At 45.1% G+C, this 16,309-nt stretch overlaps 1 protein-coding gene across 6 annotated transcripts; it reads left to right on the top strand.

Moving 5' to 3' along the window:
- The first annotated feature begins 443 nt into the window (after positions 1 to 443).
- LOC139069619 (spectrin alpha chain, non-erythrocytic 1-like) lies at positions 444 to 4,732 on the top strand. Of its 6 annotated transcripts, XM_070550230.1 has the most exons (11): positions 444 to 615; positions 1,810 to 1,932; positions 2,086 to 2,220; positions 2,305 to 2,409; positions 2,494 to 2,598; positions 2,674 to 2,706; positions 3,639 to 3,686; positions 3,799 to 3,867; positions 3,948 to 4,259; positions 4,354 to 4,565; positions 4,648 to 4,732. In XM_070550230.1, exons 9-11 carry the CDS (start codon positions 4,052 to 4,054, stop codon positions 4,696 to 4,698), a joined length of 471 nt encoding a protein of 156 aa, XP_070406331.1. In that variant the 5' UTR covers positions 444 to 615; positions 1,810 to 1,932; positions 2,086 to 2,220; positions 2,305 to 2,409; positions 2,494 to 2,598; positions 2,674 to 2,706; positions 3,639 to 3,686; positions 3,799 to 3,867; positions 3,948 to 4,051; the 3' UTR covers positions 4,699 to 4,732. The 6 variants fall into 6 exon arrangements, with proteins under 6 accessions (XP_070406331.1, XP_070406332.1, XP_070406335.1 ...); XM_070550231.1 differs by lacking the exons at positions 4,354 to 4,565; positions 4,648 to 4,732 and having other exon boundaries at positions 2,003 to 2,220; positions 3,948 to 4,159; XM_070550229.1 differs by lacking the exons at positions 444 to 615; positions 1,810 to 1,932 and having other exon boundaries at positions 1,991 to 2,220.
- Positions 4,733 to 16,309: the final 11,577 nt, after the last annotated feature.

The following is a 16,309-nucleotide window of genomic DNA, read 5'->3' as shown; positions in this document are numbered from 1 at the left end:
CCTGGGGCACACTGAAAGAGGCGAGGCTGCCGAGCACAGGCACCACCAGTCCCTCTCTCAATAGCGCAGCTAGGTTTTAGGTGTGTTCTCAGCAAGCCCCCACAATGCCGCTCAGAAAATGGTCCCAACCCGGAAGTAAGAAAAATTGCAGTTCCACCCTCATCCGCTGGGGGCTGGTACCAGAAGCGAGCAAATCCTCATTGACTCCCATGTTAAAAATGCCATTTTCACAGCAGAAATAAACATGTTTACAGCCTGGTTCAAAAAATGGTTTTTTGTCTAAATTATCTAGTTTATACTCATGACAACTCTGAGGGGGGTGAATTTTTTTCTCACTCTTCTGTTTAAGTGTATTGAAAGCCTAAAATTCTGTATAATTAATGAGCATCCGACACACGTGACCGCCGCCTCAGACCCACGTGACCACAGAGCTAGCTCCGTGGAAAGGCCTCAGTACAGCCTCGGTCTCTCCTGGAAACTGTGTCGGGATTTTGAGTCTCTGTGCTTGTGAATTCTGTTTTGGATAATATTGGTGCAATTGTTGGACAAAATGACTTGCTGTGGTATTAATTGCACTAATAGAGCGTCCAAGGAGTCTCCACTTCATTTTTTTCGGTAAGTTAAAATCTATATTCGTATTCTATGTCACTGCTGCCTTTAAACTAGCTGAGTTTACCGAAGTAGCTAGCTAACTATCAGTTTAACATGTAGCATGTACTGTTTAACCATGAAATTTAAATGTAAAATACGGTAAAATAATTAATAGGGCATATTTAAATGGGTAAAAGGGTAAAACCCAGTGCATTTAAGATAAAAATGGGTTGAAATATGACGGGGCGCGCCGCTTGGGGGGACACTTCTGTGCTCTATTCTTTCATCCGGTAATCCCCAGCGGTCAGGCCGGGCAGGCTGATCGATGCGGCGCCTCGCTGCTGCGGGCTGACCGCTCGTGGAACTCGGAGACAGATCTGACCGGAGAAATACTGCAGCTCGTTGAGAAGTCTATAGGGCATACAGCGTTTCCCTTAAATCCCACTGCCACGCCGACAAGATCCCAAGTTTCTTTGTTTTTGTTGGCGCTGTTTACCGAAGAAGCAGCGGGAATACCAGCAACTTTCATCAGACTCATAAAGTTAGTTTTTGCAGGGGACCCCCTGTAATTTACTGCTCCCTCCTGCAGTCTTCCCCTATTAAAATTTAAAATGTGTAACTTCATGTATTGTGATGAATGACTAATATTCATGTTAACTAAAACGTTAGGTATTTAGGGGGAAAAAACAAAATAATAAACATTATACAGATGTCAAATAAATCAAACTGTAATTAAACTATATATTTTCAAAGTCTCGATTCTGGATAAAATCCAACAACATATGCTTTATAAATAAACACTACGCATGGCTTTTACACACACACACACACGTTACATTGTGATTTCTTAGTAAATATTCTATTTGGCGAGAGATAAACTTTATTGTATTTATCCTAGTGAATCTATAATTAAACGGGTAAACTAGTAGTAGCACATCCAACATCAAAGAAAGTAAAATGTTATTATCAGGAGAGGGAGAATGATTAAGTGGTTAGCAGCAGTGTGCTAGACGATGGCCCCCTCCATGAGGCCACCACAGCTCAGCAGAACATCATTGTAGCTTCTTCTGGGGAGAAAAACACTTACAGAAAAAATAAAGTTAACAGCTGAAATAGCAGGAAATAATACAGTTAAAGAGCAGATTGTAGAAGAAAGAAACCCCTAGGTTAAACTGGTCTGTCTACTGCATAATGCTGAACTCTAACATGTGTCCTCAGGGAAGGACCTGATTGGTGTCCAGAACCTGCTGAAGAAGCACGAGGCTCTGCAGGCTGAGATCACAGGTCATGAACCTCGCATCAAGGCTGTCACCCAGAAAGGAGAGACCATAATGGAGGAAGGTAGAGCAGGTCTGGTCCTGACATGTTTCTGAGGTGTCTGCAGGTTCTGGCTCACTTTGTTTGGGTCCAGGTCACTTCGCTGGTTCAGAACCCTCGGCCCGTCAGAACATTCTTATCCACCACGTTCTAACACCAGACCTGTTAACCCAACAGCAACAAGTGGCTCCAACTGACGATGAGACCGGGAAGGAGCTGGTTCTGGCTCTGTACGACTACCAGGAGAAGAGTCCTGGAGAGGTCACCATGAAGAAGGGCGACATCCTCACGCTGCTCAACAGCACCAACAAGGTTCGTATGCCCTTCACAGCCGAGGAACGACCTCCAGCTCAGAGCGAACATCTCCACACCTGCTTTGTGTTTGTGTGACTTTAGGTTGTTTTACTTGAACTCGCGTCTTTAGCTGAATGAGGATGGAGAGACGGGTCGGACCTGGAGCAGGTCGAGGTCTTGCAGAAGAAGTTTGACGACTTCCAGAAGGTCGGACTTTTCCTCCTCTCCGTCTTCCAGCAGCAGCTGTCAGATCAGCTCAGGTGATAATCAGCAGGTGCTTTTGTCCTGCAGGACCTGAAGGCCAACGAGTCCCACCTGAGGGACATCAACAAGGTGGCATCTGAACTGGAGTCAGAAGGTCTGATGGCTGAGGAGGCTCCTATGGTTCAGGCTCAGGTGAGCGTCACCAGTCTGCAGCAGCTGGTCCCTCTCACTTCCTGGTTTGTTAACTCTGCTCGTCTCTGTTTGTAGCAACAAGAACATCTGGGTTCTGCTCCTGGAAAGGTGCGTGTTGTCCTCCGCCTCCACCAGAACCAGACGTGGTGTTTTTGTTACCACTCATTTGTTTGTTTACAGGATGAAGCCGTCTCTAACCCCGGCTTTCCACAGGAGTCGTCAGCAGCACGTTACTGCAGCAGCACGTCATAGCTGCTGATAGGAACCGCTGTGGTCAACAGAACCTTTTCCACCGGAGCCGTCAGCAGCGCGAGTCGGCCACGTCTCAGGAGCAGCATGTCGCGGCCCTTACGCGCCGGTTCTATTTTCTACGCGCGACGCCTCTGAAACGGGTCAAGTTCGACATTTTTGGGGAAGGAAAGACAGGAAATCGGACGCGGAAATTGAGAGAAGCTACCGAGATTTTCAGAATAAAGAACGTGCTGCCTTCCGGTTGCTTTACTTTTAAAAAAGGTTACTAACTGAGCGGCCCCGTGAGAAGTTATCACCTAGCTAGCGGTCTCCTTTGTTTTTCAGGTCCGTATTGGCGATTATAAAACGGACAGAACATAAAACACAAACCATGTTGTAGTTTTCTCCTGCTTGTTGTTGTGTTTACTGACAAAGTCACTCGAGTGACTTCGTGCTCGGTCGGTGACAGCTGCTCCCCTGCTGCTTCGCGTCTCGTGGGAAGGGCCAAGCAGCAGCTTACGCGAGCAAGACGTGCTGCTGCAGTAACATGCTGCTGACGGCTCCCGTGGAAACCCGGGGTAACACGGCGTCACCCTAGAAGGTGAGTTCATTCAGCTGATCAGAGGTCACCTCTGATGGCCGCAGTCACGGCCGACCGTGCTGAAATCACACAGGAATTCAGGTGACCCGGCAGGCACCAGGTGCTGGTGAAAGTGGGGACATGTCAGCTGGTTGCCATGGCTACAGTTATCTTTATGCATCTGTATGACTGCTGACTGGTGTGTGTTTCCTGTGACCTTTGACCTCAGACCGTACGGTTGGGCGTTCAGACGACGGCTAACTTTAATTCCATCAAGGTAAGAGGAAGCTCTTCCCTTCCTGTCTGAGCGATCCGTCTCCAGGTTTCCTCGTCCGGCGTCCAGCCCACTGGCGTCCACCTTCATCTCACTGGGTTTGGTTTCTCTCCAGGAGCTGAACAACCGCTGGCGCTCGCTGCAACATGCTGGGCAGCGCCCATGAGGTGTAGCGCTTCCACAGGTACCCCGCACACTTATGCGCCGCTTACGGGTCAGTAGAGTTTGGACCCACACTCAGACGGAGTTCTGATGTCTTCTCAGAGACGCTGATGAGACCAAAGAGTGGATCGAGGAGAAGAACAAGGCCCTGAACACAGACAACTACGGCCACCACCTGGCCAGCGTTCAGGCTCTGCAGCGTGAACATGAAGGCTTTGAGCGTGACCTGGCAGCTCTGGGTGATAAGGTCCGCTTTCCTGATCGGTACCAGGACCCGGGTTGTCTCTGGAGACACGTTCTTCATGGTTCTGGTGACTCCACCCCAGCCGTTCCTGATCAGCGATCAGCGGGGTGCTTTCCTATTTAAGGTGGATGGAGGACAAAATTTGACGCCAGAAGATTGCCTCAGTTTTGGTAGTAACCAGCCACTCGTGTTACCTCTAGTGTTCCTAGGATTAATGTTATTTCGTAGTGTTTTTGCTCTTATATTGGATTTACCATTCTTCAGGATTCCTGTCGACCTCATTGGATACTGAACTCTACTCCAGGAGTTGGATATTTAACACACGGACCTTATCACCACCCTCCATAACCCACCTCTCATCTCACCCGTTGCCCCATCCACCAGGACGCCCCGCTTCTCTCCACCTCTGCTCCCTCTCCTGCGCTTCCCCGGCTCTCTACCTCTCCCTCCTCCAGCCAACACATACACCCACCACAGTAAGTCTGCTGAACACCTCTGCCTGCCTACAATGGATTTTGAAACCAGAACCTAAGCTCACCTGTGTTCTCCCTCCTCCAGATGCTGAGCTGTTGTTGCAGTTCCAACCACAGACTTATCTGTGCACCTTAAGTTCCTCCTTATAAATAAATCATTTTTTCCATCAGTTTTTGGTCAGTGTTGTATTCTGCATGTCTTGGGTTAAGTACCTTCCTCCAAACATGACACTCCTCTTCAAAGAGCAAATCTGTTCAGCACATTCTGACAGACAGACCACCATTCTTCTGTCATGATGCTGTACAGGACATTTTTAGAGTTTTTCTTTTTAAAGATAAATAGGATTACATTTAAATAGCAATACTTTCACATTATCATTTTCCCACACTTCTGTATAACTGTATTTAGTTGTTTTTCAATAAAGAATGACAAACTATTTAAGTTTGGATTTGTTGCACACAAATATATATCTGTAAAAAATATCTACAAAGCTAATGTATACATAACAAGTATGATTGGGTTTTGCAATACGGCACTATTTTAGTAAGAGTTTTAAACCAAGTAAAGTTAGTAAAGAACACATTTCTATTGTCTGCTAAGAAACTGTTGGGATTTAAAATGGGCCTGTTGTACAAATAACTTGTAAATGATTATTCCTCACTTTTGTCTTAACCAAAGAAATTCCAGTAATTGAGCAAAAACATTTATTTTTAACACTACATTTTATAAAACAGGGCGCAAAGTGTCGGCACATGTATGTATGTCGATGGTCCACCCCAACCGAACCAGGAGACACAGACGTCAGGGAGGCCAAGGTTGTCTCTGCAGCTCTCTGGGCACCACGCCTCACTCAGCTGTCTCCAATGATCCAAATGGCTATGGAGAAAAAATAACAGGTTTGTCATAATTGTTTAAAGTACAAAACCATACATGAAGTGGTGAGACAGGTATGTGAAACTTACACTTGCTGATGTTGGAGACACACAGGCTGCCATGGTGACATTTAAACAGATCTAACAAAAAAATAAAAATGAAAATTAAAAACTCCCAGACCTCATGTCATATTTACTAATCAGCTATGGCTGATTTATTGTTTGGATCACAGTGAGTTACACTAATTCTAATATATTTTTATTTCTATTATACATACATACTTTTTAACTGTTATTTTCACGACTGTTATCAGGCTCTCTTGTTCTGGTTCTGATGATAATTCCGTGTCTTCCAGCAAGTTATCTTGTGCTTACTTCATCTGTAGAATGTCTCTTTACTTTTGGTAAATTGTACTGAGTCCAGAATAAAGACTAGTTGGCTGTACAAGATACAAACAAGTATAACATTTTGGAAATATATGAAATGTATTTACGCTGCTAATTTAGCTCGAATACTAATAACTGCAATATTTTCCGGACTATAACAAGCACTTTTTTACATTTTCTGGCAGGTCCTGCTACTTATACTCCGGAGCGACTTATATAACAAAATATGTAGGCTACACCACGCTGCTGCGGCCCGAATCCGACCCACACAAGAATGAGTTCCCCTGTCCCGCTGGGAGGGTTTCAAACACCGCCAGTATCTGTTAGAGCCTGTGGCGGGGTGCTGAGGGCCGGCTCCAGCCCAGGAATGAGCTCTCCTCGCCGGCCGGGAGGGTTTGAAACACCGCCATCCTCTCCTCTGCATGTTGTTCATTCTGTTATGGTTACCGGTGCTTGTGTTGCAATGTGAAACGCTTGGTCTCAGATTTTGTAAGAAAGATAATAAAATGTCCCCCCAAAATACGACTTAAATATATTTTCTCTTATTCATGATACATTTAATGGCTGGTGCGACTCAGGAGTGATAGCGCCGAAAAAAACTGTACTGAAAACTTGCTCAAAGCAAAATGTTTTCATTACGGAAATAAATTATAAACTTACCGATTTAAAACTTTTTTAATACAGGTACTTCTCACGAACAGGCGCAGAAAACCTCCACCTAAGCTCCGTGTAAGGTTCAGGTCGATGGGTGTTCCAGTTAGCTCCGGTTGGGTTGAAGCTAGGTGGCTACATCCGTTAGCTCGGCTCCCACCTCCGCTTTAGCTTTGGGTTAGCCAGGGTTAGCTTCAGGTTAGCTCGTAGCTAGTTCGCCTGGGTGTCGTCACTCGAGCCCAGCCTTACAGCCACACCCTCAGCGCCTCATCTCTTCCCTTTTATGGAATTGTCTGGGCTGGACGGAACCTGTGACACGGTCAAAATGGCGGTGGTGGCCACCTCCCATTATAGACAACAAACGTGTTATTGAAGCCAATGGAATCCGTTTGTCCAGTATATGTACAGTCTATGGTTCTCAGCGAGGTGAAGAGTGTAAGAACAGGAATGAAAGTGACACGGTCGCTTATAAGTGGAGGGCAGGGCCTCCACGCAGCGTCACATTCATTTGCCTTACAGGCGTGATTAGATGTGTTTTCAGCCAGGCCACATGAGGGTGTGATGTCCCATAGTACCTTTGTTGCACCTTGTTCCTGTCCGTCAGGGAACAGCGGTTATGTGCATAACCCAATGTTTTCTATGGTTTAGTTCTGTCTTAATGAAACTACCTGGAACACTGGATTTAAAAAGTACATTCTTGTTGCCTTGTTTGACTTGATTTCTTTCTCTCACAGGGAAAACTGTATGGAAAATAAAATGTGTCATTGCAAACCAGAAAAATATTCAGTCTACTTGTTGCTCTGAATGGTCTGTGGGATTCAGAGCTAGAAGTAAGAAGGACACAATATAGACAATTTATGCAACACTAAATCAGCAGAATTTAAAGTGCAAGTAAGTTTACATCCTGTTTATCACTTTGTGCTTATAATAAAAAGTTCACCTCTGGCTTACTAGTGAGCTACTGAGGTTTGTGTACACTATCATGTCCAAGAATACAAAGCACACCTATGAGAAGTCAGCTGGCTCAGAATTGCTGCAACATAAATGTTGTGTTGGATCTGAATCAGGTCATACCACAGGGTCTCTAAAAGTTTTGGTCCACTCTAGTGTGATTCATTTGTTCACATGTAAACTATTAAACTGTACACACTGGACAAAAGGTCCTCTTAAAAACGACTATTGAAAACACACCTTAAATACATTCTCTGAACTGTTCCAGAATTCCATGTGATCCGTTAGAATAGGTTGTTTTAATAGCTGTGGTCATTTATGATACAATCACAGAAGATTCTCTCATTCTGGAATTATTAAAGCAAACATTTCATGTGCAAAAAGTCATAAAACATGGGACAAATTCATTAAGCAAGCAAATCGTGCCTTTTGAGACAAAATAAACAGACACACACTGAACAGGAAGAATGTGTGTCCTATCTGACTGACCTCCAAATCACATGACCCTGGACCAGCCAGGATGTCAGGAAGTCCAGCTCTTCCTTTTCCGAAGAACAGAGACTGTTTGTTCCCGCGTTTTGGCCCTTATTCCAGAGAAAAGGGAACCTGAGGCCGATTGGAAGAGCAGAACTACTTGTAATGGGAAGTGGAAAGTTTAATCATTGTGTGTTTTGAACTTCTGAAGATTAGATCAGGCTTTCTGAGTAGAAGAGAGTGAGTAGGTTTCAAAATGCTTCCCTTAGTTAGGGTTAACTAAAAACATCATCCCTGGTTATAGTTTATTACAAACTTTAATCCCATTAAAATAAAAAATATCTCAATTCAATTTTATTTATATAGCGCCAAATCACGACAAGAGTCATCTCAAGGCACTTCACATAATAAACATTCCAATACAGGTCAGTTCATTAAGCCAATCAGAAAATCACATCACCTTTGAGAGAGTGAGATGGCGCTCGCGCGGGTGCACGCTGCGAGCTGCTCGTCCTCTTTATCAGTGTTGGGAGTAACGCCGTTTAAGTATAACGGCGTTTCTAACGGCATTATTTTATAGGTAACGGAATAATCTAATTAATTACTTTTCCCGCCGTTGCAACGCCGTTACCGTTACTGGGGACGGAAGGTTGTGCGTTACTATGTGCTTGTCGAACGTTGAGCAACAGGCTTTCTGACCGCCACACTTCAGCTGCAGCCAGGGAGAGAGAGGTGTCGGCGCGCTAGGATGATGTCGACGCCAAAACAACCAAAACAAAGTGGAGACTCACCTCTCACATCAGGAAGAATCTGCGTGTTTCGAGCGTTATCCGTTCTTTCATAATCCGTTGTTGAATTGTGATCGGCAGAAGCTTTTCCGGTTCGCGCCTCACTTTTTTTACAGCAGCGGCCCACGTCTTCTTTTATCAAAACGTCGTTTCTGTTACTGATAAGGAAATGCGTGCGTTAAGCAGCGCGGTGTGTTGAAGCTGTCATCAGCTGATCAGGAGCTAAAGAGGTAGACGTTTTCATCCAAGAGCATCACGGCCCGTGAAGAACGAGGAAGACATGATGAATTGTCTACGGCTGCAGACCCGCAGATTCGCTGCTGCAGATTCCCACCTGCAGCAGCGAATCTGCGGGGGGTCTGCAGCCGTGCCCTTCTTGGCGTGACAGCGGGACGTCCCGAAGGTCTGCTCACCTGTTCACCGCTCAGACGTCCTGATCTTCTACCTTCCTAGATCATCCAGCTGTAACCTGTTTCTGATCATGTCTTTAGTCCCGCTGTAACACTGATGCATCAGTCTCAGACGGCATGGAGCTCAGGTGTTATTAGAACTACCTGTGTGTGTTTACCACCCAGCTTCAGCTCTTCTGTGGTTGGGTCTGACCCACGTTAGTACATTTAAGTCCTCCATCAGGCTTGTGCCTCTTCTAGTGTCATTTTAAAGGATTTTATTTATTTATTTAACCATTACTAGATTACCAGCAACAGAAATGCTGCTAAAAACACACAATTATGTGAAGCTGGAAAAATTAGAATACTGTGCAAAATTACATTTATTTCTGTAATTTAACTAGACCGAGATACCATTTAAAGGCTCGGGAACCTTTACAGGTGTTTCTATTTGCAATTTTAAATTTTAGCTGATTGGGGTCTTGTTAAATATCACACAGTGACCATTTAATAGTCTAGATTAGTGTAATGTTCCTATTAGTAGTTCCTCCTGTTAAGTGCTTATTTATTGAAATTATTCAGGTTTATAAAAAACATTTGGACATACATTTTATTATGTTCAGTCATTAGTCATTTATATTTTACTATTGTAGTAATTCTTGCATTCTTTAATGAAAAAAGTAACTAAGTAGTTATTTTTGTTGGTAATTAGTTACTTTTATGATCTTGTTACTCAGTTAGTAACTGAGTTACTTTTTTGACAAAGTAATCAGTAACTATAACTAATTACTTTTTTAAAGTAACGTTCCCAACACTGCTCTTTATGCAGTGGTACCTTGCTTTTTACTGGCTTTTATTGGCGTTTTATTGGCTTTTATGCATTTTTGTTGTCTCTGATGACTTTTTTGAATGGTGTGGATTCCCTGCTGACATACGATCGAGCTGCGCTGCTGAGGCTTCGTCCTCCCATTGATGTAGCGGGCTGCGCGCGCTGGGAACCTCAAGGATGGTGCTGCTGGTTGGACTGCCCGCGTGCTCTATCCCCTCAAGCCGTGATGTGTCGGCCCTCTGTCTGCCCCAGCTCGAGAAGGAAGCATCGGAGAAGACGGGGAAAGAGAGGTAGCCGGCGTGTGAGACGTCGGCCTGGATCCCTAAAGAAGCGGCTGGCCCGATTCGGCCCAGCTTCTGACCCGGTGGTTCCGAGATGTCTCCTGGATTACTCAGTGCCCTGCCTAGGGAACTTGGCCGGCTCTGAGGGTGAGCTGGCACAGCGCCATGGCTGATCGGCTCGAAGATCTCGCCAGACTGGGGTTTGCTGGGAGAATCTGCGCTCGGTTACAGGCACAGAGTTAGAGGGGACTGGGCCCATGCGCGATCTCGGTGCCGCAGCCCCGCCGCAGACCCGGTTTGGTCTAGTCAATACCAGGTCTGTGCTGAACAAAACATTTATTCTTCGTGACTTTTTTATTCAGCATGACTTGGGTTTTCTGTACATCTGTGAGTCCTGGATCCCGTTTGGTGACTCAAGCACCCTACTGGAGCTGGTACCACCTGGCTGCTCGTGTTTTAATATCCCCAGGTCACGGGGCAGAGGTGGAGGGCTGGTTGTTGTTTTTAAATCCAGCTTTCCTTGTAAACAGCTTACACACACCATGTCATTTTCTTCCTTTGAACTGTGCGTATTTGAACTGTGCATCTCCCTCGCCTGCTCGTTGTGCTGATTTAACGCCCTCCAAAGACTGACTCTAACTTCCTTAATGATTTCTGTGATCTTGTGGCAGACTGCATCCTAAAATATGACTATGTCCTATTTTTTGGTGATTTTAACATCCATATCTGCTGTCCTGACAATGTGCTTGCTAAAGGATTTTTTAATTTGCTAGATTCATTCAATTTGACTCAATGGGTATCATCCCCAACTCATGCCAGGGGTCACACCCTGGACCTGGTTCTCTCTTTTGGTCTCCCTGTCATGAACCTATGACTTTGCCTCCTGTGTTCTCTGACCACTCTCCTATACTCTGTGATGTTACATTGCCATGTCCTGTCCCTGTGTGTGAAGCTCCAGCTACTAGGTTCAGAGCCCTGGATGCAGAAACTATTTCAAAGTTTGTGGACTGTATGTCTGTAAGGTTAGAGACCTTTAACCCTGATCCATCTAACATTGATCACTATTCACAACACTTTGATTTACTTTGTAATCAGGTCCTGGACGTGGTTGCCCCTCTCAAGCTTTGTAAGTCTAGGCCTAGGAGGGAGCCTTGGCTCTCTGATGTCACACAGGCTTGTGTAGAGCCTCTGAGAGGAAGTGGAAAAAGGATGGCCTACAGGTCTCGCGTGAGTTGTTCAGAGCATCTCTGGTTGCTTATCAGGATGCTGTGAGGGCTGCCAGAACGGCTTATTTTGCAGACATCATCGAAACAAACTCCAATAATCCTAAGATTCTCTACAAAACACTAAACTCTGTTCTGGTGTATCAGGAGCCTAGCTTCATGTCTCCTACAGCTGCTGGAAACTCTGAAGCTTTTCACAGGTTCTTTGTTGATAAAGTGTCAGGCATTAGAGCAGCTATTTCTGGTAACTCTGTTGACCCGGTTGCAGTTCCTCCATCACCACCCACCCTGAGCTCCCTCAATACTGTTTCATACTCTGAGCTGAATAAGCTTGTTGCGAGGCAGAAGCCATCTGGCTCTCCACTTGATGTTCTGCCGCCTCGTCTCTGGAAGGCTGCCTTTCCATGTCTTGGCCCTTCACTTGGTCAGATTATCAATGGGAGCCTCAGCACAGGCGTGGTCCCAGCAGCTTTGAAAGCAGCAGTTGTTCGGCCGACCCTGAAGAAACCTGGTGCTGATGTCTCTGTGATAGAAAATTACAGGCCTATCTCTACCCTGCCTTTTACATCAAAACTGCTTGAGAAAGTCGTTTATCAGCAGCTGGTCTCACATTTAGCTGACTCTGATCTATTTGAGGTTTTCCAATCAGGGTTCAGGTCTGGCCATAGCACAGAGTCCGCTCTACTGAGGGTCCTAAATGACATCTATCTGTCACTAGATCAGGGAACATCTGTGGTGCTTCTGTTGTTAGATCTGACAGCAGCCTTCGACACAGTTGACCACGCAATTCTACTGGATCGCTTGGAACGATGGGTTGGGATCAAAGGGTCTGCTCTGGATTGGTTTAGATCATATCTCCACAACAGGACATTCTGTGTTAAACTGGGCGATGATTTTTCATCTTGGGAGGGGCTCCGCTGGGGGGTCCCGCAGGGATCGATCCTTGGTCTACTTTTGTTTGCCATTTATCTGCTACCTTTGGAGTCAATCTTTCGTAAACATGGCATATCATTCCATCTCTATGCTGACGATTGCCAGATTTACTTCTCCATTGTGTCAGGAGAAAGGTCACTCTATCCAGTCCTTTGTGTCCTGTCTTAACGAGGTGAAGTCTTGGCTAATGTCCAACTATCTACATCTGAATGAGGGAAAGACAGAGCTCATTGTTTTTCACCCCAACAGCAGGAATGTGGATCGTTATGCTGATCTTGGCCCTCTTTCTCCCTACTCAAAACCAGTTGTGACCAGTTTGGGGGTGAAACTTGATGCTGGACTTAAATTTGATGCTCACATCAACTCAGTGATCCGGTCCAATTTCTATCACCTGAGACGCCTTGCAAATATCAAGCCTATGCTGTCGAGAGCCCACCTGGAGTTGGTACTGCATGCTTTTATAATTTCTAGGCTTGATTACTGCAGCTCTCTATATGCAGGGTTGTGTCAGTCATCACTGCGTCACCTACAGGTTGTGCAGAACAGCACAGCCAGGTTCCTGACTGGGACCAGGAAACGGGACCACATCAGTCCGGTTCTGGCCTCCCTGCACTGGCTTCCGGTTTGCTATCGCTCACAATTCAAAGTCCTCGTCTTTGTTTACAATTTCTTCCAGGGTGGTGCTCCCCCCTATCTAGCCACACTCCTGAACAGACATTCCCCATCACGCGCTCTGCGCTCCTCTGACCAAGACCTGCTCTCTGTCCCTCGTTCTAGGTGTCGTACTCGCGGGGACCGGGGCTTTCTCAGTCCTAGCACCGTCACTATGGAATCAGTTGCCACCCTCAGTTAGGCTGTCCCCATCTCTGCCAGCCTTTAAGAGACGCCTAAAAACACACCTCCTCTGCTTGGCGTTTCCTGAACATGTTTGAATTTGGCCCTCTTTTATGTTGATTTTACCTCACAGTTTTCATTGGTTCACTTTTTCCCTTGTTTTACCCATCAGTCCTGTACTAGAATGTTTCACCTTTTTTGTAATTTGTATTTTGTAATTTGAATTGCTTTTATTTTTGAATTATTCACTATATTTGTACTTCTACTTTACCATGTTCAGCACCTTGGGCTTCCTGACAGGGTTGCGGAAGGCGCTTTATAAATAAAGCTTTGATTGATTGATTGATTGATTGATTGATTGATTGATTGATTGAAAAAATGTTTCCTATATAAGGAACCCAGCAAATTGCATCAAGTCACTGACTAGTGTCAGTGACTTTACAGCAATCCTCATACTAAGCAAGCATGCAGCGACAGTGGAGAGGAAAACTCCCTTTTAACAGGAAGAAACCTCCAGAGAATCCTGGCTCAGTAAAAGCAGCCATCCTCCACGACTCACTGGGGATGGAGAAGACAGAGCGCGCACACACACACACACACACACACACACACACACACAAAGCTGTTGTGTGCCCTCCTTGATCCTTAATTAGGTGTAGCACCCTGCATTGAATCATGACACAAAGGGCTGGAAAACAGTAGGCGTGAGCAGAAGTGCTCGTTGAAAATTCTCGCCTGATGTAAACAGAGGAGGAGTGGACAGCGCATGGACTTCATCAGCAATCCATTTCGTGGCGCTCCTCAGCTGGTGTGTTCCTGGCGTTATTCTTCTTCTCTGCATCTGTTTGAGATGCTCTGATCAGCGGGTCTGGGGTTATTAGAGGTCAGACCCTCAGCGTGCACCGGCCACAGTGAGAGAGAGAGAGAGAGAGAGAGAGAGAGAGAGAGAGAGAGAGAGAGAGAGAGAGAGAGAGAGAGAGAGAGAGAGAGAGAGAGAGAGAGAGAGAGAGAGAGAGAGAGAGAGAGAGAGAGAGAGAGAGAGAGAGAGAGAGAGAGAGAGAGAGAGAGAGAGAGAGAGAGAGAGAGAGAGAGAGAGAGAGAGAGAGAGAGAGAGAGAGAGAGAGAGAGAGAGAGAGAGAGAGAGAGAGAGAGAGAGAGAGAGAGAGAGAGAGAGAGAGAGAGAGAGAGAGAGAGAGAGAGAGAGAGAGAGAGAGAGAGAGAGAGAGAGAGAGAGATTTAGCATTTTCATAGGCACGGCTGTTTCAAGACATTTGGGGGCCCCAGGCAAGATGGTCTTTGGGGGCCCATTAACTCATTCACTGCCAGACGTTTGCTGATCAGTAAAGCCCTTCGCTGCCAGCATTTTTCAGCGTTTTTACTGTTTAAGAGTCACAGAACGTTGTGCACTAGGATGATGTTGACGCCAAAACTACCAAAACAAGGCAGAGACTCACCTCTTACATCAGGAACAATCCGTGCGCTTCAAGCGTTATCCGTTCTTTCGTAATCTGTTGTCAAATTGTGATTGGCAGAAGCTTTTCCGATTCGCGCCTCACTTTTTTTAACAGCAGTGGCCCAAAACAATCTCCTAACACATGGATTTTCTGCTTCCTTATCACGACGTGTGACGTACGCGGATGAAGATCGGCTTTAGAGCTGGGATGTTTGTTCTCACGGTGCGGGGGCTAGTTCTGATGCCCACACAGTAAAAAAAATGCATATGAAGATTTTAGACATCATTGGCAGTGAATGAGTTAATATAGGGAGAAATATTAACTTTCCCACATACGCCCTGTAATGCTCTCACCGACCACTAATGTACACGTAACCCTGGTCTGGAATCAACGACACATGCCCATAGGTGACGTTTGTTGTGTAGTTGTACACCAGGAAATTATAGTCCACCCTTTAAAGCTGGGATCACCAACACCAGTCCTTGTAGGCTAACATGCTTTAGCTGGTTTCTTGTCATAACACCTGATTTAAATGAAGTGGTGATTAACAGAACTCAACTGGGTCAAGAGGGGAATAAGCCATATGACTGGAGCTGGAGCAGGAAATGTTTACAACATGCAGGGTGCTAGCCCTCAAAGAATGGATTTGGTGATCCCTTCTTTAAAACATGAAACAATTAATGATAGTAATTAGAGTTGGACAATATATCGGCATCAATATCGATATCGGTCGATGTTGTTGCTGGTCATTTTTTAACATATCGGTATCGGTTCAATAAATAAAACCGGGCCGATATTAACAACCGATATTTTTTCCATCTTGACTCCAATTGTTTGGCTGTTTCAGAGGGTGAGGGGGGTGATGTGTAAATGTTTAGTTATGTGAACCATGAATTAAATCATGTCAGAACCATAAACTACAATAGTGAAAAATAAATGACTAATGACTGAACATAATAAAATGTATGTCCAAATGTTTTTTATAAACCTGAATAATTTAAATAAATAAGCACTTAACAGGAGGAACTACTATCAGGAGCATTACACTTATCTAGACTATTAAAAGGTCACTGTGTGATATTTAACAAGACCCCAATCAGCTAAAATTTAAAATTGCAAATAGAAACACCTGCAAAGGTTCCCGAGCCTTTAAATGGTCTCTCAGTCTAGTTAAATTACAGAAATGAATGTAATTTTGCACAGCATTTTAATTTTTCCAGCTTCACATAATTGTGTGTTTTTAGCAGCATTTCTGTTGCTGGTAATCTAGTAATGGTTAAATAAATAAATAAAATCCTTTAAAATGACACTAGAAGAGGCACAAGCCTGATGGAGTACTCACATTTACTAACTTGGGTCAGACCCAGCCACAGAAGGGCTGAAGCTGGGTGGTGAACACACACAGGTAGTTCTAATAACACCTGAGCTCCATGACGTCTGAGACTGATGCATCAGTGTTACAGCGGGACTATAGACATGATCAGAAACAGGTTACAGCTGGATGATCTAGGAAGGCAGAAGATCAGGACGTCTGAGGGGTGAACAGGTGAGCGGACCTTCAGGACGTCCCACTGTCACGCTAAGAAGGGCGTAGACTATTCATCATGTTTTCCTCGTTCTTCACGGCCGTGATGCTCTTGGATGAAAACGTCTACCTCTTTAGCTCCTGATCAGCTGATG

This window comes from Nothobranchius furzeri, chromosome 4 (genome assembly GCF_043380555.1).
Source record: "Nothobranchius furzeri strain GRZ-AD chromosome 4, NfurGRZ-RIMD1, whole genome shotgun sequence".
Classification (NCBI taxonomy): Eukaryota; Metazoa; Chordata; class Actinopteri; order Cyprinodontiformes; family Nothobranchiidae; genus Nothobranchius; species Nothobranchius furzeri.
This window is presented reverse-complemented; position numbering and strand designations above follow the sequence as displayed.